We start from the raw sequence: 23,332 nt of genomic DNA on the forward strand, positions 1-23,332 counted from the left end.
AAAGCTGTTTCTTTAGACACCTCAGTTAATTTTTAGGGTAAGAAACTTTACACAACAGTTGTGGTTCTTGTGAATTTGAGTGTAACTCACGTTAATATGGTCTGTCCTGCATACTTAGTGTGTTATCCTCCCTAAGTAGGTATTTGTTAGTGCTGGGCAGTGGCGTGGTATGTTCTTGAAGGAAGTTTACTTAAGACTAAATTTCCTCAGAAAGGTCATAACTAGGGAGAGGTGAAAGACCTTGCAATCGAGTACTCAGAAGTTGGCGTTAATAAGCTTACACTTAAGCGGTGAGCATTAGGGATAATAATGTTTGTGAACCTTGCAGCCTGTTGTGAGTTTGAGCTGGTTCCAGTAGTTCTCTTCAGGCCTTGCCTGAAGGGTGGCTGCCGTCTTGGTGTGGAAAAACGTGCTAGGGCAAAACTTGCAAATGTGATTCGTGCGTTTTTGACTGTGTGTGGATAAAATAAACCCAGAACCGGAGGCATGCAGCAGCATGACACTGTGCCTCTGCTAACTACGTCTACTCTGGGGAGTATCCCGTTAGCCTGAGTGTGCTGGGACACGCGTGCAGCTGCGCTGCTCGTGGGATGGCAGCCGACGCGGTGTTGTGCTGGTGTGACAGCTCACCTGAAATCACCTAGGTGTCTGACATTTGACAGGGCCAAAGCTTCTAAGTTTCCTGGGCATTTATGAAGGTTTTGGGCTTCATTTTCAGTGCAGACTCCTGAACTCAGTGCAGGCGTTGGTGCCTAGTGCGAGGGTCTGGGTTAGGTGGCTCGGCAGGGTGCCTGAGGGTCGGCCTCCTCCCACAGCTCCCTGACCCTCTCCTCTGGGAAAATGGTGGCCGTGCTCATGGCTTTCCTTCTATCAGTGGTTCAGTAGTTAATATAATTATGCAGGACATGGGGAGACCTGAGTTCAACTCCTTTCCCTTTTTTAAAATGATAAAACCCCGTTTCTGTTGTCCCTGAAAAGTGTTGCAACTGTGAAGCAGCTCTCATCCCCCCCTCCCATTGGGGCCATTTTCTAGAGGTGTGAGGAGAAGGTGCCCAAATCCTTTCAAGCAGAGAAGAGAAGCAGACCTGTTATCTCCCGTAGTAAAGTGGAACAAACAAGGGTGGATGGCATTACGGTATTGCTAGAAAACAAAGCGGTAGTCATCTCTGTATTCTAGGTGGCATTGGATATACGTTTTTCAGAGAACAACAGAGAAAGGTGAGCAGACACACTGAGGTGAGAGGGCAACACCTTGAGCCCAGGCCCTTGCTGGCTTTAGGGTCTGGTTAGGCATCAAGTTTCTTTGCTCTGTTGAGACTGAGATGTTTCACAGCAGAATTTTAGCTACAAATGGAACTTTAATATTAAAAAAAAAAAAGGGGGGGGGCCTCTAGGCCTGTGTGGCTGCCGATCTGTCTGGATTGTTTTGTTTCTGTTTGTATGTTTGTGTGTGTGTGGTTTGTTTTTTTTTTTTAAGCTTAAGACTTGCTTTGAATTTATCTAAAGTCTGTACAAATTTAATTGTGAGTATGAGGTTCCCTTTCTGAATCTGTCTTTTAGTCTTTTATACTAGGATTCACTTTTTCATGACTGAGTAATAATATCCAGAATGTATGCTGCTGAGCTTAAGAGAGAAATTAAGTAGTTTGCTTTTGTCCGGAGTGGTTTACTATCACCAATGTCTGTCATCTTTGTTAGTGTAATTATTCCAGTTGTCTTCTGAAGAAAGTACAGGTCTTTATTTTATTGAGTGTGCTAACTAGATTTTTTTTCTTTCTAACATGTACATCAAAATGCTTTCTAGGTTTGGTCATGCCCTTTCAAATCAAGTGAAAAACAGGGTGATAAGATATGGAATGAAAAAAAAAAAAGTTTTAACATAAGCCCGGTGTATGTTTTAAGTGCATATAGGGCATTACATGGGCTTTATTCCCAGTGCCAGGCATATGTATGTATATTTCCCACCAACATTTGCCCTCTGTGAGTAGGAGTTTAATTAATAATTTCTTGATTCTGAGTTGTTTTTCTAACTAAAGCATTTGATAGGAAAGCCTTGATCTCAATTTTTATAATGGAAAGTAAAAAACTGGGAAAAATGTTTACATAGTACAGAGAGAACAGATTACTTGTGCAAATGAAATCAGATTTTTGCTATTTTATTAACATCTTTTTAAAGTATTAAGTATTGCTTCCTAGAATCTGAATATGTAAAATTCCCAGCAACAGCAGGTTGTTTATGGGGTTTGAAATGATACTTTCTTTGTTAGAGTGCCAGTTCCTTTGGTATGTATTTCCTCTGTCACCTGAGGCTATTTTTCCAACACGTAACACATGTGATTTTTTTTTTTTCTTTTTCTGAATAATCAGCTTTTCCTTTTGCTCATTAAGCATAAAAATACGGCCAAGGTATTAACACAATACAAGGTATTAACAGTGACCAGTCTCTACCAAATACTAAGTTCTTTTTGTCTATTACCTAATTAACATACTTTAATTAGTTCACTGCATTTAATGAACATGTTATGTAAAACTCAACATTTTCTACCTTCAGGATAACCATGACATTCAATCTAATGTGTCAGAATAATTAGTACAGTCTATATTTTTTAATTTAGTATATGGACTAGCTTGACAGACTGGGTAGAGGGGTAGTGCTCAATGTGGAAGGTCAAGCAGCAGTCTGCTGGGAAAGGAGCAGGAGGAGCACCCTGGGAGGGCTCTGCCTGGGGGGAAAAGAATGCATGAACCTGAACAGAAATTGGGACCCTGCTGATGCCAGGTGTCCCAGAGCCTGTCCAGGGTCCCCCACTGGGAGGAAGCAAAAGAAAACCTTGGCTCTGTCTTCTGGTTTTTGTGCCTTTCACCTCCTTTCATTGCTTTGCTGGTAGCACTGGTTCAAACCGGAAGTCCTTTATTATTTATTATTGTTATAATAATAAAATGCCATACATGTATTTCTTTAAACCCCCTCTGCACTTGAGCTATTAAAATCAGGAAGGTAACTGTTGAATACTAATTTTTTAAGCTGCTTGAAAAATGAATTTTAAAAAGAACCTGCTATTTTAATACTTCTGATAGCTGCCTGAAGTTCAGTATGTCTTGGGTTAAGAGAAATGAAATCATGTACAAGAAAAACTATGGAACTGCAAAAAAGGTTGAGCTGAGTGGAAATAGACGTTTCTCTTGTCATGTCAATGTGTTTTCTGTTTTCTCTGACCAGAATGGCCTGTTGTGCTTGGTACCTTATGAGGATCTTTGGCTTCCTGATCATCTGAGAGGCTGGTGGTCAGTCTTTGGCGTTGCCTTGTGCACCATCTGGGTGGAGTGCCCAGTGCTCCAAAATATCCTGTATGATTAATACACATGAAGATGTCTCTGTAAAGCTTGAAATTGTCTGGAACTTCTTTTTAGAAGACCGAAAGGATTTGCTTACCTTACTGGTAGCAAAAGCAAGAGACAGTATAAGTTTCCACGTGGGCATAATGCTGCCTAGCTATAAACACCAGTGGCTGTAAGGCTTTGCCCAAAGGTCATACTGAAGACCTGGAAAATAGGCTTAGACTTAGGAATGTCAAGTTGGTAGAGGGGCTTGAGAACATGAGCAAGTGAGAGCAATGCATTTTTCTTGAACTAGATTATGACGGTGCTAGGAATGAGAGATTCAGGTTTTTACTTACAATGCATTTTTAGGCATTGTATTCTTGGGAGAGGTAATGAGGTGAGTACATGGAGCATCTATTTGAATAGAGAACTCATGTCTTCTAGTCAGACTAATTCTGTTTCTCCTCATGGTGAAAGACATTTTTTGGTTTTCAAGGTGAGAAAGAGGCAACAGGCCCAGATAAAACACTACCTTAAATTCAAGCTCTGATTTGGTTTCCCTAGCCACCTTTCTCTTTTCCTTGTTGAGTGAATGAGTGGTTTCTGATGACTTAGAATATTCTGACTATATATAAGACTATGGTCTATTGGCTGCTGGAGGCTAAGTGAAGTAAGAAAGTAATTTAAAAAAAATGAAACATTTATGAGAATTTTCTTTTTATGATATGGTTTGAACTGCTTTTCTTGGCTCATAATGCAAAGTACTGTCTTTTACATTGGCATGAATTATTTCTATTGCGTTTATTCCAAATACTTCTGCTATTGAGTGAATTTTGTAATCTTTTGTTGCTAATTACTTTCTTGAATGAGTTATTTATAGGGATTCATATAGCTGTGGTATTTAAAATGATTTATGGTAAACTGGCTTTTGCATGAGTTGTGCAAGTAAAAACTTTAATAATGAGGAGGAACTTATGAAATAATAGATAGAGGTCTCTCATCAGCTTGCTACCAAGTGGGTGCTGGCTGCCATATATTTGTTTTCAAAATAAGTTTGTTTTCTTTGTAGGGTAGGGACAAGGCTGCTATTGAGATTTATGTTGTCTCGGGCCAGCAATTGGAAAATGCTGTAGATAGTTGAAGTCTTCAAAACTTTTACTAATAGTGTGTGTCAGGTGATTCTTTTCATGATTCTCCGTTTACATACTATTCTCCTTTGAGTTTGCACACAACATGGAGCATGTTAAACTGTAGAACTTATCCTTAAAAACAAAAATTGGGTTCGTGGCTTGATGAAGAATCATTATGTAGAAGTATTATATAGTGATCTGAGAATAATCAGACTATTGAAATAACACAGGTGTTCTTGGGATTATATCTGAGGTGAAATTTGTGGTGTCAAGGTAGTCAAGAACTTCTTGAAAAATAGATTTGGGAGGAACTAACAAAAATATTATTCCTTACATGTACTTAATGAAGTTAGAATTCCAGTTATTTAAAACTAACTCAAATCTTTATGTGTTTTTTTGTATCTTCTGCTTCACTTCTGAAACCCCTAGCTTTTAGAAATTTATCTGAAAACTCTTCAAATTAATGAGTTAATGAATTAACTAATTAATGTCCTTAAACATTTCATTACCTTTTGTTTTTAAGTAATAAAAGTAGAATTAAATCCAAAACTTAGAGGTTATCTGTTAGAATTCAAATAATTTATATAAAACAAGCTTGATAGTTACAATATTCCATGCTATGTGACTAATGTCTTCATGATGTTATCTCATTACAAAATTGCAAACAGCAGGCAGTGTTAAAATTTGCATTTGTTTCCTAAAAGTTTTTTCATAGTAAACTGCATTTATTTTTTTTTTTACCTTAAGCCAATCCAAGAACGAAAATAATTTAAGGAGTTATATTGGTTGGTGGTGTTACAGTGATGTGGTCCCATATTCATGTAAGGTATTTAAGTTACCTGATATTTGAGACTTCAGTGTATCACATGATATGGCTAAACAAGTAATGAAGTGTGACACTAAGTACAATTTTTTAGTGCATTGATAACAAAAGGTTGCTTTGTGCAGATTTACAGCATTTTATCCAGCTGAGTTTTGAAAGTCCCAGATAGTAGAGCTAGCACCATTTCCCAATGTGAGACTGTTCTACAGGTGACATAGTTCAAAGTCAGTTTTTAACCATGTACTTTCATGAATTGCACAGTATTAAATGTCAATATTTCTTCTAACAAAGAGAAAATAGCATAACATTTTTGTATCAAATTTGGGAACATTTTTTCATTGAGAGCATTTATGCCTCAGTGACACATATTTTAGAGAGGATGTTGGAGAATGAGGGGAAGAATGGAAATCCTGTCACTGAATATTTCTCTGATGGATTGATGTCACATCTTTTTATCAATACAAATTTAGTGTTGGTATGGGCCTTCATTTAGTTCCTGAGTCTGGTCTGAGAACTCAGTGATGAGGTTTTAGTCCAAGTATGTATGGTAATGTCTTTTGAAACATTGGAGATAGCACAGGCTGAAGCCACATACCCTCTGAGGAGTACAATGAGACTGCTAGACAACTATCTTGTGGTGACAATTCCCTTGCTTTGTCGTTACCCTTTTCTCTGAAATTTGTATGGAAATTGGCTCATAGCTGTAACCTAAGAAGAAGTTTGAAAAGGGGTTTTGAGCAGGGGAGATTATGAAGGCATGTAATGACTGCTTGCTTGCAGAAGCAGACTGACATGTTTTCTTTCTCACTTAGCCTTGGATTTCCTTCCAAACTCATCTGCTTTTTTTTTTCCTCCCCAACTTAGAAAACAGTAAGTCTCTAAGAGAGCAGGAAGGCCTGAAAGAGGGCTGTGGTGGATTTATGGTGGTTCCACTGATGATCACTGGAGGGAGATGAGAGTAGGAAAGGAATTGTCTAATTCAGGAATCTTGTGCCTGCCATGTCACTGTCTGGGGAGGCAGTCCCAGCACTGTTTTTCTCCCTCTCTGAGGGAGATGAAAAAGAAAGGGTGAAATTGGCTGATGCTGAATTTCTCTTTCAGGACAAATGGAGAGGTTTATTATCCTGGGTATATTTAGCCACGATAGATCTGGTCAGTTAGGTTTTAAACTGTCAAACAGTAACTATGTTTTGTGTGTAATGTGCAAAAAATCTGTCAGGCAGTCCAAGTTCATGCAATAGTTTAGGATGAGAAATGATACACTTTCCTCGTTTATGTATACGGAGAGAGAATGACTATGAAGAATCATGGAAATAAAAGTCTTTGCACCTTTGGCAAAAAGAAAAAAAGTTAACATTTACACAGCACCACAGTTAATATTTTTATTTAAGGGTAAAGAGTCTTTACAATGGGGCTATTCCAAGAGACCTGCTATTGCACTCCAGGTATTACAATTTCACTCTGGTGTTTGCAATATTCCCTTTACTTAAAGCGGGAAACAGTGTTTAATAGAACTAGTATTCACAAGAATTGATATGTTTTTTTTTTTTGTTTTGTTTTTTTACTGTTGCTTATTATTGTAAGACAAGCATATAGAAAAATCACCAAACCACCTTCAAAACCAGGAAAGTCCCCATGACTGGAATGTGTCTAAGTATTACACTTTATTCATTTCAGTGTTCTTTTATCTTTCTTTGTCCTTTACACTTTTACTCTTTTGCAAGTGTCTTGTACTGAAGTAGTTAGGTGAAAGGCAGTTTAAATATAAAAGCATGCACAGTCTGACTTCTGAAGCTCCTGCGGGAGACTCCATATGTTCCAATGGGCATTTTGTCCCAGTTTTCTATCTTTGAAGCAATCATTGGCTGCTTTTTTTTTCTTCCTTGAGATCTTAACATTTTTATCTATGTCCTTGCATTATTGGGTGTAAAATTGTGTTTTAAATATTTTTAAAAAATATATGGGAAATTAAATTTTTAAAGCATTTTGAATTGTTCTAAGAAATTATATCTTCTTCCCCATTTTTATCCATAAGTATTTATGAATTTGTCTAGTTTATATAGTTAGTATCTCTAATTTTATAATTTAATCCAGAGCATCCCAACATCAGCTTTGGGGCCTGCCTCTAGTTTGGGGGGACTTTTCTTTCTTCTCCCTTTCCTGTGTTCTTCCTACATCTACCAGAGGGTGGCTGCCCCCAACCCAGTGCCTGTTTAGGCTGTGGATGCCTGGCCTTGGGCAGTCATAAATAAGACAGTTAGCTTATAGTGAAGTGTGTGCTGCTTGAATAGCTTTTCTGCGTCCCCTCCCAGAGGAAGGATGGCAAGACAGAGCTGGTGCAGTTAATCTTAGTCTGTTTGCTCTCCATGTGCACCATTTTGTTAACTTCACAAGAAAGCAAATGTTTGTTTCAGAGCTCACTTTTCAGAATTGATTTTGGAATTAAGTAGTTGATAATTTTATTTATTATTTATTTTTTTAGCTGTAGAAGTGATAAAATTAGGTAGTAATCTGTCTGATATGTTACATATTTATGTGATAAATTGCATTTATAAAGCACTTTTTACTGTCTTGCTTTCTTCCCATCGTGGTTTTGTCAAGACTACTAACCTAATCCTAAGTTACACTCTTGTAACAGCTCTTTTCCCCCATTGCCTCCCTTCAAAGCAGTGACCTTCCCTCCCAACCTTTGAAATTCTCATCCCACATTATAATCTTCTAAGACCCCAAATGGTATTTTGCATAATCAATGTTAGGTTTGTCTTCTCATATTTAAGCATACAAAACCACTTGTTTTACGTGACTGAAATAAGCATTTAAAACAGCCTGGAAAATATTGGGGTAACTGATGTGTCCAGCAGTTTTATTTTTGGATGAGTTTTGACAGTAATATTGGCTGAAATTGATCTTTATTTATTCTCATTCTCATTTGGAATCAGTATATTTTATAGCAAATGAGAAAATTTTAAGTGTGGGTAGATGGATTTTTAAAACATCTGTATTTATATCTATCTATTCTGCCTGTCTATATTTTACTGATAAAAGTAAAACTTTCAAAAGGACCGTGATGCACAAATGATGTGCAAGTAAGCTGGTATCTGGGGATTTGCAAAGGTATTCAAACATTTTGATTGCTTAGAAGTATGGGTAAACTAAAGAGAAGTGCACGGCTGAGTTTGTAATCAAAGTAACAATATGCTGATATTTTTATATACAGTCAAGAGACTTGCCTGAACCTGTCTTTTGCCTTTTTTTGCCCTTGTTTGAACTGAAGCAAAGTTTCAGTTTGTGTTTTAAATATTTTTAAAAAGTATATGGGCAATTAGATTTTTAAAGCATTTTGAATTGTTCTAAGAAATTATATTCTTCCCCATTTTTATCCATCAGTATCTATGAATTTGTCTGGTTTATATAGTTAGTATCTCTAATTCTATAATTTAATCCAGTGCACACAATGGCTGTATAGGTGTCGAAGCTCAGCAATGTGTCAGGGTAATTCTCTGAAGCTTTACACAGATTGAAAAGATTATTGAAGAACATACAGACACTTTTTTGTGCTAAGTCTGAAATAGAAAAGGCTAAATCCCCAGTGGGTAGGAGTTATATAATTTGGTGATGCTATGCTGATTTATGCCTCTTGAGAGTTTGCCTGCAGCAGAAGCTGGAGGTGATGAGAAGAGATTGGATGAGAGAAAGACCATCCAGGAAAAATTCATCAAATTTGTCATTCTTGAAAGGACCATCATAACATATGGTAAGGCATATCATTTACCTCAGGCTCGGAGGAAAATGATTTCTGCTAGGAGAATATTAATTTTATTTCTTACAGGATCAGCTGACAGGGTAGGCTTTCTCCTGGCTGGTCTTCCCCTTCTGTTTTCTCTAAAGGGAAGGATGGAAGCTTGGAAATGTCTTATCTGTAGCAGACAAGCAAGTTGGCATTTTGCCATCATTTTCTGCTAGCAGAGAGGATAATGGTAATTATATGTCAAAATTTAACATTTCTCTTCTTTGAAAGAGAACTTTTTAATGCAAAATATTTAGAAAAGTCAGATCTATTCTGAGGCGGATAAGAAGCTAGGATTAGTGAATTGACAAATTTTTCTTAAGAAAAAGAAGTTTTTCTTCCTCTTCAGGGACAAGGGAGAGATTAAAAGGATCAAAAGAAAGGAAGGTAAGAGGTGTGCAATATAACTAAACTGCAGCTTCAGTATTGTATAATATTTGGGAGATACCCAGAGCAGCATCACCTGTCCTGCTCTTCCTTCTGTGGGAAGGCTGGTAGCACTTGCTTTGCTAACATATTCCAGCATTTTTGATTAAATTGTTATTTCTTTGTATATCAGGAAAAGAAATTTCTGTTGTGCTGTACAACATGGAGCCCAAATTCCATCATCACCTTTTTGAGGAAAGTGTTTTCCTGTAATGGATTCTAGCATCCCCAATGGTTGCAAGTTAAGCCCTTAGTCAGCTGTGTCCTTAGTTAGAAAAAGGAGAAAGGTTTTCCCAGGCCATGGCACAAGCTACAGTACTGCTGAGATGCTTAAAAAGGTGGAAAGCTTTGCTTTCTTTGAGGTCGGAAAAGGAAGGCATGGTCATTTTAAATATAACCTATTCACCTTCTAGACACACGTTTAAAAGTTATAATTTCAATCTGGTTTTGCAAATAATTTTCTAGAACACATGATTTATGTAAATATAATTTTGCTAAGAAAATAAATGTGCAATTGCAAACTTTGAGGAGATTTTGTACTCTTTTATTTTCTGTATTTTTCCAAGAACAAATATAAGTAACCAATGTCTTACATACACTGTAAGTATAGGATTGCTCCTCAGCAGTCTGAGAGAAAGGAGATGTCTGTTTTCTCTATATTATCTTTTGGGAAATGGGATGCCGGACATTTTAAAGTTGTTTTTAAAGGTAAAATACTGGATAGAAATCTTCCTTTCTTTTCATTGTTTTTAAACTGTGTATTATACATTTATTCCACTTTGTTGGCAACCTGTAGTGCAGTGATCTGGATCATCAGGGACTGGTCTGAGGTACAAGCTTGAGTTTTAGTGATACGATACAGCAACACTGACAGTGGGGTATTTGGAAAGGCAGGTTTTGATACAGCTACATTGACTTTTAGGCAGAATTGGAACCAAGCAGTTCATATACAAATTTTGGCTGTGTAGCCATGGTTCAGGTCTGCCTCTGCTTGTTTCCTGTTTTGTTTTATAAATGTTTTGAGTTTCCTTTGAACACAGTCATGGTTATCCACAGATGAGCTGATTAGACTTACGTAATGCCTGTTGAAATAATCACAAAAGGAGAGTCTTTGAACAGTATCTCATTTGAGAGAACATAGTAAGTATGTCCATAAAATATAACAAGTTTTTACTCAGTTAATTAAATTTAAACTTGTATCTTTTAGATGGTATTCCTTTTTGTCTAGAGAAGGGTATTTACAACAAAAACCTCCCAGTAATTTCACGGGAGAACTAGATACATACGTAGACTAGAGAAAGGTAATTGAAACAGTCCTGTCGTTAGGATTAAAGGGGAATGGGCTATCATTAATTACTTTTGAGCTTATTCCACTCAAGTACAAAGATATTTTTTAATCTGTGTTGATGTGAGCAATCAGCTGAAACTTAAGTACTGATGAATTATTTTGGTTAAGAGAAATTGCTGAGCTATTTATATTGTTAATACCATTCTACATATTGAGATGAAAGCTTGGTGTCTTCAGTACAGGAGAAACCAACTGTAATTGAGTTGGGTTTTTTTTTGTTTACTTTTTTTGATTCAGGATTCTAAATTTATTTCCAATCAACGTTGAGCTCCAGGGCAATCTCCGCTTTTTTTCCTTAGGTGCTGCTCTTGGTACCAGTTCTGCTGTACCTTAAGTTTCTTCTTTTTTCTTCTCTTGTCTGCATTTTCATGATTGTCTCTTGTAGAAATATAGGAGTGAAAGGCATGCTCTTGATCTTTGAGTTTGATTTTCCGCTCTTGTAGACCTTCAACCTCTTGTAGTTAAAAAACCCCCAAACATTAATGACAAGTTTGTATGGATTTCTGCTTGTTCCAAAATGGTTCTTTTATTTGAATATTTTTTCTTCTTCCTTGGCACTTCTGTCTTGACACCTAGGCAGATCTCCCCCTTAGTCTTTTGATTGTTAAGCTAAACAAAGGAAATGTTTTCAGTTTCTTCTCAAAATTTTCTTGACCATTGTAGAAGCCTTTATCTCTTGCAGTTTGAATTTGTTTTTTTAGGCATAGATGATCAGAATCAAGATTTTAATAGAGCTTCAAGTTATTGCATTAATGTTGATGTTGATGTACTAGAAATATCTTCCTTGATAATTCTAAGATTTCATTTCCATAGGGACATCTTGTTGGTAGCTCATAATTACTCCGTGATCAGCTTTGTCCCCACAGTTTCATCCACTGTAATTTTCGACTGCTGAGCTCTCAATTCTTAGCAGAAACTTAATAATTTATAAGTTCACATCTTTTGCATTTTGCATTATTAAATTTTACCCCAGTTTTATTCTTGTGGTCCTAAAGGTAATCCATGTCTTCGGGGTGATGTTCCATTCCTCATATATTATCAGCGCCTTCCAGTATCAGAAATCTTTGAACAAACCCAAATGGTGCTCTGGTCATTAATAAAAATATACAGTAAAATTGATCCCCCAAAATGCTGCTGAGGTATATGCATTAGTATTGTTCTTCTAGCTCTTTTGGTACAGCACTATATCATCTCACCTTACTTTTACAATCTACAGTACCTTTCACTAATCTCAAACATTCTCTATGTATTCATTAGTATTAGCAAACATGACTTAAATTTAATTTAAAAAGGGGAGTGACAGAGCTTCTGTTGTTTGCTTACTCACTGCTTAGGTCAGGTCTTTTTGATATGAAGCTGATTTGTGATAGATTCAAAGTGACCATTATTTCACCTTGCATAATCCACAGGAATTCTGAATTGGCTTTTTTCTTTTTTTATTCTTTCTTTGTTTCCTGTAAAGAAAAATGAAATGGAAGCAAACTATATTTTTGAGTTTTGTATGGTATGAAGTGATACCTGCTGATATTCTAAAGGGAATGTAATACCAGATTTTTGCTTTAACATCTCTCAGAATAAATATCTATACTTTATAAAATAGCATTGTATTTATACCCTCAGAGAGATTTTTATCTCTGTTTTAACATTGCTAATGAAATGTTAAAATTTTCACTTTTGCAAAATAGTAATTGTGTTGCCATGAGGAAAAACATGGAATAACTTCTGGTAAAAGATTCCACTAGCTGGGATAATATGCATGAAAAAAATAACTGTATATTTCTGAGTGCAGTTATAATTTGTACTGAGATCTTAACCTAACTCAGGAAAATAGTATTCTGTCTTGTCTTTTGCTAGCTCTTGAATTCTTCAAATGTCCAGCTGGGGGAGAGATTATGTACTGTCTGTGAGCAATAAATCTTAAGTGATGTTTCTGACAGCTGTGGTTATAGCTCCTAGCTTTGTGTTTTTCACTCTTTGAGTGGAGATCATGATGTAGTACAAGATTTGCACAGAGAGAGCCTACATAATATTTATGAAAGGTGCCTTGGCAACATATGTTTTTTATTTGGTTACTTCTTACCATCTTGCTGGCCTTCGTATCCTACCTAGGTGGATTGTGGGGACTTGGAAGTGGTTGCCAGCAACTTACAGATGCAAGGTTGTACTCCCTTACGTAGTTGTAAGTAGCTACTGATCAGAATATAGTATTGCAGAACTGAATGTTTGCATAGGAGTAAATAACTTAGTGTTTGGTGCTGGTATATATATATATATTTTTTTTTAATTACCATTGGAAATAAAAATATTGAAATGGGAGTATCTCCCAAGGTATACTGATGCAGGGAAGGCTATTTTCCCCTTCTTTTACTGCTGAATCACCCATGTCTATTTTTTGAAAGGACTTTTGTATCTTTGTGTGTATGTATTTACATCCTGTGCACTTAGATTTAATAATATTTTCTAGGTTGAAAGTGAATTAATGAATTACTCTGGAAAAACTTTAAGGGTGGCAGCTTTCGAGAACATTCACAATGTTCAAAGTGGCACCCAGACTGCCGCTATCATCAGCAGTAAAAAGACAGTGTCGGGTTGTTGGGCCTCAAGAGTAACTCTTTTGGAGAATATAAAAAGCAGTGTCAAGTCTGGCCTGAACTGGTTCCCTACTGCGCTTTAAAGCCTCCTAGGGCTTCACTGACTGGCCTCTGCTAGGCTACAGGACACATCACTGGAGACCCTGTGCAAATGTGTGGCTAAGTTCCTTTCCCTGTAGGTGTAGCGTCCTTACGTTGAGGCAGTTGCACACTGTATAAAGTGAATCAATTAAAAATTGATAGCAGACAGTTTCTGTCTCTAAAGGGAAATATGTGATATTCATGGATGAGACCAGTTTGCTTTTATCAGTGCTATAATGTGAATGACTATAAGCTAAATTTGATTAAGTTACTCAAAAGAGCAATTACTACAACAGTATAATAATAATAATAATAATAATGCTAAACTAACAGAATAGGGTCTGGGTGAATTAATTTAGAACCATTTACTTCTAGCTGCAGCTTCTGCTTATATTTCAAAGAAAAGAAGGACATCCAAATTCATTTGAATAACATGCAGCTGTAGTTAAATTAGGGAAGATTTTTTCCTCCAAGTTTTATTTGCCTGTAAAATTCGACCGGTAGCAATATATTTCAATATGTGTTGAGGGGATGTTCCTGTGTGTTGAAGCATATGGACTGAGTGCCTCAACAGGGCTTTCTCACTGTGTGAACACGAGTGATTTTTCTCTGGGTCTAGAATTCAGAGGAACTATTCAATGATAACTCTTTCCAGTTTATTGGTGGCACTGTTTTGTCTTAGTTCTGTGAAGTGATTTTTTTGTTTGCATAAGTTTATTGCCATAATGATAGCAACAATAAATATAAATAATGATTTGTAATAATCAATTTCACTTGTATCAAGTATGTGTTTTAATAAAAAGTCCAGTTATTATGTTGTAGTCTTAATAATTTAAAAATTAGTAAGGAGGATACTGTACATTTGTTAGCTTGAAAGGTCTCTTGTATCAGAAGAAATTCATGCATGATTGTTTTGTTTGATATGAAAACACATTTTTGCTGTCATAATACTGGCACATTTTCAAGGCATGCTGTTTTCTGGCTGCTAGCAGGGAGTAATGGAAACAATGCAGTGATCATGCAATTTATTGAAAATAAACACTAAAGATACTTAGGCAAGCAATGTTTTTAATTTAATAGGAACTAGGATTCATAAGACTGCATAAAATACCTGTTTCATTACCACAGAGGTATTTAAATGCCTTGTTGCCTGTGAATTGTTTGTAATTTCTTTCTGGTAATTTTCCTTTGGATCAGATTGTGATGCTTCTCCTGAACGGTGATAGTGCTCGTTGAGGAGTGGTCATGCAAGCAAAATTTGATAACCTCGATATGTCACTTCATCTGCTGTTTTTCTTTTGTTAATGCAAAGCTGGTTGCATAATATCTAATTTCTCCTTTAGCTGACCACAGATGAAAACAAAATCTATAATGGCAGCGCTAGGTTTTATAAAAAAACGCAAGTGAGGAGTTGAAGGATGTGGCTTGTTCTGTTTGGATGATGCAGGATTGCTTTAAGCAGTAAGCTTACTGTTTTCAGATGGCATTAGCAGCATCAGTGATATAGCTGTGTCAGCCTCCTTGACTACTGGATGTCTGTAATCGCGCAGAGGAAACTATATTTAAGATCTGATATCTTGAGGGTAATGACTCCAGCACTTACTGACAGACAGAATGGCTGTTAATGCTTTCTTCACTAGCCCAGAAGATTTTGAAAGATAGATGGGTCTGTGATGTACTTTTGTAAGACAGGAAATGCAATTTTTGGGGGTCTCTGGAAATAGAAAGGTCATGCAGCTCGGAACCGGTGAGACATTACAGTCTCTAAGTCATCAGGTATGACCTCATAGTTTATACTAATATTTCTAACGTAAGGGTTTGTTTTACAGTTTTAGGTCATTTACAATCTCTTTGTCTGTGTAATTGCTTCATGTTGCATTTGCTACAGGATTTATAGGGTAGACTGTTTACATAAGCAGAGCAATGTATATCTTGGAAATCTAATGTGTTGTTAACTGCTATTTGAACAATGTAAGCTTATTCCATATATATTTTCAACCTGTTTTTATTGTGAATATGATTTCCTTTGACTAATTCGTGGTAAAAGGTTATACCTTTGCTGTAAAGTAAAATGACAAGATTGTATTGCATTTTTATTTTGCTTTATCTTTACACAGCACGCAAAGCTATTGTGAATGTGTGTGTTTGTGGTATGAAACGCAATATAAGGCAACTGTTTACCTACAGTGGCAGGTTATTTAAAACAACGTATCACATTGTGTAACAGGACTGAGCTATTCTGCAGGCACAGATCTTGCTTCATTTTGCAGTAGTAGATTTTTTTTTTCTTCATTTCAAATCAGTTTTAAAAATAGCTCACTGATCATAACAGTGAAAGTTTGGCAAGATAACTCTCCCCTTTTTAATTATTACACTCAGTGACACATACAAATACTAATGGGTTGTAAAAGAGAAGATTAATAACTTAAATATTTAGAATGTTCTTTAAAACCAGGTTCGTTTTACTGAAGCATGCATCATCCTTTTCGTTTTTAACTGTTGCCAACTTTATCGCAAGGCTGATACTTTTGTATCTGCTAATGTATTGTGGTGATGGATAGGAAAGTCAGAGTACATAAACCCCAAGTGTATGGGTATTTTACATAGGAAGATAGTGGCCTAATTTCATGTATTGAGCACAAAATGGAATTGGAGACACTGTTATCACCTAGGTGTTATAAATGCTAGATAATAGCTATTGTTTCCCTTAAATACATCATAGAGCAATTATATTTGAAATGGTAGAAGTTTATTTTTAAAAATGATATTCAGTTCCATCTTAAGAAATTCTGGATATATTTGCAGAACATTTCCATGGCAACGTGTTTGGCCATGTGTTTTAAAAGCTCAGCTGAAGCCTGAAAGTAGTGTGCAATTTTTCTGTTGCTTGCTTTTTACCCTTGTGGAACAACAGTTTTCACATGTAACTGGACTGCAGATGGGCAGGAGTGAGCGATATTTCCTGACCCTAAAGCACAGCATTAAGTGATCAAGATTTAAAAATATTTTCATATTTCCGCCTAGAAATGTAAACATGTAAAACATGAATTTGATTTTGCATTTAGAACTGTATTCTGGTTTCACCCCCATTTAATAACATTTTGTTGGAAACGTATGTGTGTGGGAGACCACAGAAGACCAAACTTAAGAATATGCAGCAAATTGCTTCAGTAAAAATGGCTGTCTTTTCATTTTTAATTAAAAACTTATTTGTAAAAAATGTTTTGTTACTTTTACTGGCCATAATTTATGGTTTCCCAGTCTACTTATCCAGCTTACATTCTTATTAATAATGGGGAAAGACTGCCCTACTCTTAAGCTTGAGTAGGTTTGGAATGGTTTAACTATACCTTTCACTTGCTACAAGATCTTTTTAATCAGTTAGAATTTATTTTCAGTATTTTAATGTATTAGTCACAATGAGTACATTCTGTTTCTTGGCATTGGAATGAAATTCCTGAAAGTATTGGTTTCATGGTGTTTTGGTGCTTTGCAGGATATTTATGGACTTTTTAATAGGACCAATCCTCCCCCCAGCTTCTTTGTTTTCCTTATTCAAGTATAATTTAAAATCTTGACTTACCTGTATTTTGTTGTTGTTCCTGAAGTCTCCTTTGCTCATTTAAAATAATTAGATCCCCATGGAATTTTGCGTAACTGGAAGCTGTAGCAGTATGTCATGTGCTTATCTTGGACTGTATTTCATCATTTATATTAATTCTACAAACTGCATTCTGTGGATGTTTTTGAGAGGTATCATTGATAATTATCTCCAAATAGTGCAATAGACTTCCATTGTGGCCTGTTTAGAATGGAAACTGTATCTACTGAGGAAAATAAATTGGTGAAGAATGCTTGCTTGAGGAAGTGTGTGTATAGGTCATTCCATTTTGAAACAATGTTATTGCGTTATTACTATTGCAAGTGAGTTTGAATATGTTTTTCACTCAAAGGACATAGTCCTGTTACAGGTCCTTCTTCACTTGCAGGGACTAGAGAATAATACCCCAAAGGAATGTATTAAGGAAATGAAGTTCTTTTGTAAGAGGAGGAATTGCAGCAAGGTAGAGATATACACGAGAGCAGGCAATCGGACTGAAGTGATCTGAAAACTTAAAACTACAAACCATTTTGCTTGTTTAACCCTCCCCCCCATCACCCAAAAAAGACAGGTTTAAAATATACTTGCTGATATTTGGACATGTTGCACAAATTTGGAGTCATTGAATCCAGTGGCAGTGTGCTGGTATCAACAAGAATTTTTTTATGCCTTCTTTAAAACTATACCATCCCTCTTCAAACCAAGTTGATTGCAACTGTCAGTATTTGAAGAATGCTGCATAAAGAAGGATCTAACTAAAGAATTCTTTCCCCTTGACTGTGCATAATGAATACACATCTGTGAGTATGTGTTTCCCTATCTTTAAACGTTCCTATTTACAGAACTTGAGGATAAAGGTCTTAGAAAGAAACAAAGCTCTGTATGGATGTTTTAGGAACAGTGTTAACTAGCAAGTTGGGCAAGAAGCCCAGTATTTGTGTCATTTACCAATTCTAAACATGAATGCTCACACTCATGCACATACTCAGTTGTGTAGTGCTTTTACTTATTACTGATTGCTGTTCTGATTCCACACTACTGACTTTTTTCATATGTTATAGTGCCAGTTTTTAAGGAAATGGCAACACTGGGACAAATAGGAGATCGTGGCCAAACATTCACAAATGGCAAAACAATACTAGAAGCAAAAAGTACTTTCAGAGTGAGTTGAAGGAATTAAAGTCCTTTTGTCCTACATTAGTCTTCCTCCAGAGAGATGATCCTATTCTCTGGTCAAATTTTCCTCGTTTAGTACTTTAATTCATATACCAAGTCATTGGGCCTAATGACCTGAATTAGGGAAGGCTTAGTATAAGCATATCAGAAAGGTCTAAAACATAAAGTAACATAGCATAAATATAGCTAACTGCAGGGTCACAAAATATATAGCTAAATGATGAGTGTTCCAAGGATGCTCTATTCCATTTAGCATTCCAAGTATATCACCACATGATCATTCTGAATAAGGACTATTTGAATGAGTTTTGCTGGGGTACAATATGAAAATGTGAATAAATCGCAACAATACTGCCACAGTAATCTGTTAAAAAAAAAAAAAATAGAGTCATAATTAGCCCAACTGATTCCTATAGAGGTGGGACCACCTAAGAGGGAGTAGAAGGGAAGGTGATCATATTAATGCAGTGAAAGAGAATGGTTATGCATTACTTAGAATGGCATTTTGGAGAGAAGAAGCAGTCCCAGCTATGGTTCATTCTTCCTCCTTCTCTCTCTCTTGTAAATAATATGACTTGTTCATATTGTTTCTTGTTTTCTTGCAAGACCATGTTTATTTTGCTTGACTTTTCAATAAAAGTTATTAATAAAAAAACATTAACATGAGTGCTGTTACGCTACTGTGGTCAGGGTCTTTGGTCTCATGAGAATTTCTTTCAGTAGAAGCTAAGTGTAAGTAGAAGCTGATCCATAATTCTGGTAAATTCCAATAGATTAATTAGTAAAATAAATATAAACTACAGAGTAACCTACATAATGCTTTCCATTATGCCATACTGATTTCAGTGTGACCCTAAAAGGGAGAGCATCACTTTCCTGAATAATTAAAAAAAAATTATATACCAGTAAGAGATAACAAGATGTGACTGATGATAAGGTGGAGAAATATTGCTATTTCCATTTTATTAAGGGGATCAGGTTTTTCTTGTGTTGAAGTGATACTTCTCATATTTTATTTTGTGCCCATTTCCTCTTGCCCTGTCACTGGGCACCACTGAGAAGGGTCTGGCCAAACCTTTGCTACTTCCTCCCCAGTCAGGTATTTGTACGCTCTGATAAGACTCCTCTGAGCCTATTCTCTGGGCTGAAACAGTCCCAGCGGTCTCACGCTCTCCTTCTGTGACCTTTGTGGCCCTTTACTGGCCTTACTCCAGTATGCCCATGTCTCTCTTGTAAGAAGGGAGCCCAGAACTGGGCAGAGTGCTCCAGTTATGTCTCAACAAGGCTGAGTAGAGGGGCAGAATCACATTATCTGGTAAGGAAATTTGGATTGTCTGTTAACTAGTCAGTCAAATATGGGAAACTTTGGACAGGGATCCTTAAAAAATGAGGACTGAATGCACTGAAAATTATAAATACTAATACTTGTTGGTAATCTTATGGAAAATAAAAGCTTTGAAAATAGCTTTGCTTAATTTATAGCAGTTGTCTTAGTGATGAAACCTCCTGTTGTTTTGGAATGTCTTATATGGAATCTATGTTCCCCAATGCCAACTGATAAAAGCAGGGAATAACTCCTAAAGGGAGAGGTTAAGCTTTGATATTTTGAGTTAAGCAAATTTTAAAGTAACTGAATAAAAAGATATCATCTAGTATGATATCACTAATTAAAAAAAAAAAAAGAAAAGGTAAACTATGGGGAACATGAACTCCAGGGATTCATAAGCTGTGTTTTTAGTCAACTCACCAAAAATGATTTGTTAATTTCTAGTGGAAACTCAGAGCATGCACAGAGCTCTCAAATGTTCTCAACTGATGCAGCAACCATCAACTGATAAAAAATATTCAGCTTGGTGCATTGAATGAAAATGTAAAACAGGCATTAAGTGACATGAGGGAGTGTCAAGGTATTGTAAAAATTTGCTCATTTTTGTAATAGCTTCTCCCTTTTCCCCCCAGGCAGCTTAAATAAAACAAAAACGTATATAAGAGCCTTCAATGATTCAAGATTCATCTGTTGCTCTCCTGATAACATAATGAGTTCACTTGTTTAAATTCTCTTTATTAAAGATTTTATGCAGACATACAGAGTCATTAAAATATGTGCAAGAAATCATACCCATATGGTTCGCATCCACATTTAATGCAATTAAAACTATTCTAACAAAAGCAATATCAGTTTAATGTCCCAATCCTGCGATTAGAATTTTCCAGGAAAAGGAGTGTCACTTTTATGCCTGAATCCTGCAGGTAGAACAGCAGAAAAATACCTTGTCCTTGCATTAGTAAGGGGAGCTGCAATTGAGCAATTCTATTCAGGTGTGGAGTCTGGAGATAGGAATTTGCATGGTGGAGACCTCATGTCAAGCTTATTATGTGAGGCGGATAATTATGCTTTAGTGGGGTTTCTGTCTGAGAGTTAGCCATGCAGGTCGGTTATACCAGCTGATGTCACTCTTGAATTCAATTCTTAAAGATATTTAAGTGTTTATTTTCTATTTTCCTGCTAAGGTTATCTGAAATACTTTAAACTTGGAAAAAAAATCAGACTTCCATTTCCCCTTTTCTTCTCCCCATTGTTTGTCTAACTTTTCTAGTCCTGTTGCAGGAATAAACTTTGGTGAATATAAAATTTTAGACTTCATGCATTTATGTGTGTCTTAAACAGCGATTATGCATATCACAACTTAAAATTTAAATTTAGGCAACTCTTAGTATATAAGAAAGTGGAGGTTGGTTGGTGTTAGCTCAATGTTGACTGGCATGTAACGTGTTTAATGGAGTACACTGAATGATCATTAGAAAAATTTAATACATATGGAAAATACAAAATGATCATTTCATAACAATGCCAGTAATATAGTGATTTCGTATAGCATTTTATCTTCTGCCGAAGATTATTCCTGGGTGCTTAGGTTGCACATGGCAAGCGTAGACCTAGTTCTGTGAGTGCTACTAGGGATGAAGCTTAGTGTCTGCTAACTGTGACTGGATCTTATCTTTAGAATATCCATTGAGGTAGTTGTGCTAATACATGTCAAAAATAAGACTTCTTAGAAGACCAGGGCACAGGATTTAATGGAGGTGGCTGGATATTGCTGGTTAAGTGTACCTAACGTATGAAATGTGAAACATACAAAACCGAAAAGCTGTCTTGGCATTCTTCAGTTGTTCTGGGAGGAAGTGGTGACCTCTTTCTCCAGGCACTTGGTTGCCTCGTTGCCTTCGCCAGACTTGTCCCCTCTGTTAGATCTCAGTGTACTGTCGCCAGTTCTTCTGCGCGTAGTTGTGAGTGAATTTCTCATTGCTGCTAGTGAGCGTCTTGCAGTGACTCACTGGGCTTGGTTATTGCCCAGTCTGCCTTCTGCTCTTCTTCTCCTCTTTCCTGAGTGGTTTTCTGTTTTGTAGGGTGCAGATGTGCTGAAATTTCTCAGCCATCTAACTTCTAATGCAAAGATGCCTATTTGCTGTGGATGTCAGTGAGAGATGTAATCTGTGCTGTCAGAAGTAGTTACTAGCACTGCCTTGTGTCCTGAACATCTACAGCAGCAGCAACCTCAGCACAGATCTGAGACATGCGCTGGGTCCTTTTCTCGCCTGCTTCAACAGATAAGAAGTGTTAAATTGTTTCCTTTTTAGTATCCTTTGCAGTTGCTGAGACAGGATTAAATTTACATTTTTAGCAATGGCTGTATCATCAGCTATAAACAGATTTTCCTGGTAATCGCTTAGACTTTGTTTCCATCATGGGCCTCCTTTTATGTCCATAAAATTGTCATTATCAATTTCTAGTTTAATTTCCTTTTAATTTTCTTGTCTTTGCTTGGCTACACTGTACACACCTGTAGATCTCTAATTTAATATAGGAACGTAAAGAATAGTACCTTTATCTTCCACTATGCACAGCATAAAATTTCTTCAGGTGAACTGAAGAGTCTCGTATGCTGTTTATTCAGTCATAGCAAACAAGATTCAGGCTCTTTTGGCTTTGGACGCTTTTGGCACCTGCTTCTATACAGAGCTGGGCTGCAGGGATCCTATAAAGTAAATTGGTTAAGCCCTGGAGCTGATGCTGTTCCCATAATGGATGCTCCTGCCTTCTCAGCATGTTCATCACCATGTATCTTCCTCTCTTGGTTTACAGTTTACTTATTTGGGATAGGCATAGTGATGTACACTGACATAGCAGACAATTGTGGAACAACACTGCTCTTCTCAGAAAATGGTAGGGAGTTACATCATTTCCAAGACAAGAAGCACTTTATGCTCAGTAGCCCTCACTCTGGGAGATGTCTGTGTTAATGAAGGCAGGGTTTTCTTTGCTTCATCAGGTTCCTGGTGCAATTCTGCTCAATTTGAACTTACGTGTATTTATAACTTCCTAGTCTCTTGTCAGAGGACCTCTTGATCAATCTCAGCACAGGACTGCAGATCTCCTTCAGATATCTCAGTTGCCATGTCTTTCCCTGGAGCATTCCACAGGGTCAGTTGTTTTCCAGTATATCATACTGTTCCAGGGAGACTTTACTCTCGTGGCTCGTTTGATTGCAGCACATGTTTCACATTCATGAGTGACCTGTGTAATGGCCTCCATGGTCAGGTCCACCCCTCGATCATGAGCCCACCTATATGTTGCATCTCTCCCTAGATGTCCCGATGTCTCATGGGCCCATCGAGCTACAAATAGCTCACCTTTACGCTCCCAGTCCAGGTCCACCTGAGCTATTTCTATTTTGGCAGCCTTGTCTACCTGTTCATTATTTCGATGTTCTTCAGTGGCACGGCTTTTGGGCACGTGAGCATCTACATGATGTACCCTTAGAGTTATGTGTTCTACACGGGCAGCAATGTCCTGCCACAATGCTGCTGCCCAGATGGGTTTACCCCTGCGTTGCCAATTGGTCTTCTTCCACTGCTGTAGCCACCCCCATAGGGCATTAGCCACCATCCAGGAGTCGGTATAGAGGTAGAGTACCGGCCATTTTTCTCGTTCAGCAATGTTTAGGGCTAGTTGGATGGCTTTCACTTCTGCAAACTGACTTGACTCG

At 36.9% G+C, this 23,332-nt stretch overlaps 1 protein-coding gene across 8 annotated transcripts in view; it reads left to right on the forward strand.

The window, feature by feature from the left end:
- SLC4A10 (solute carrier family 4 member 10) overlaps positions 1-23,332 on the forward strand; it is a 165,383-nt gene that overhangs the window by 22,344 nt on the left and 119,707 nt on the right. For 3 of the 8 annotated variants that reach the window (XM_069781242.1, XM_069781243.1, XM_069781244.1), the window contains exon 1: positions 14,905-15,283. The exons of 2 other annotated variants lie outside the window; for them this stretch is intronic. In XM_069781242.1, the coding sequence (XP_069637343.1) occupies positions 15,203-15,283 (81 nt within the window). In that variant the 5' untranslated portion in view covers positions 14,905-15,202. Of the gene's footprint in view, positions 1-14,902; positions 15,284-23,332 lie in introns of those variants that run through there. 3 more of the 8 variants (XM_069781237.1, XM_069781238.1, XM_069781240.1) reach the window with 2 other exon arrangements.

The sequence above is a fragment of the Haliaeetus albicilla genome, chromosome 4 (genome assembly GCF_947461875.1).
Source record: "Haliaeetus albicilla chromosome 4, bHalAlb1.1, whole genome shotgun sequence".
NCBI lineage: Eukaryota > Metazoa > Chordata > Aves > Accipitriformes > Accipitridae > Haliaeetus > Haliaeetus albicilla.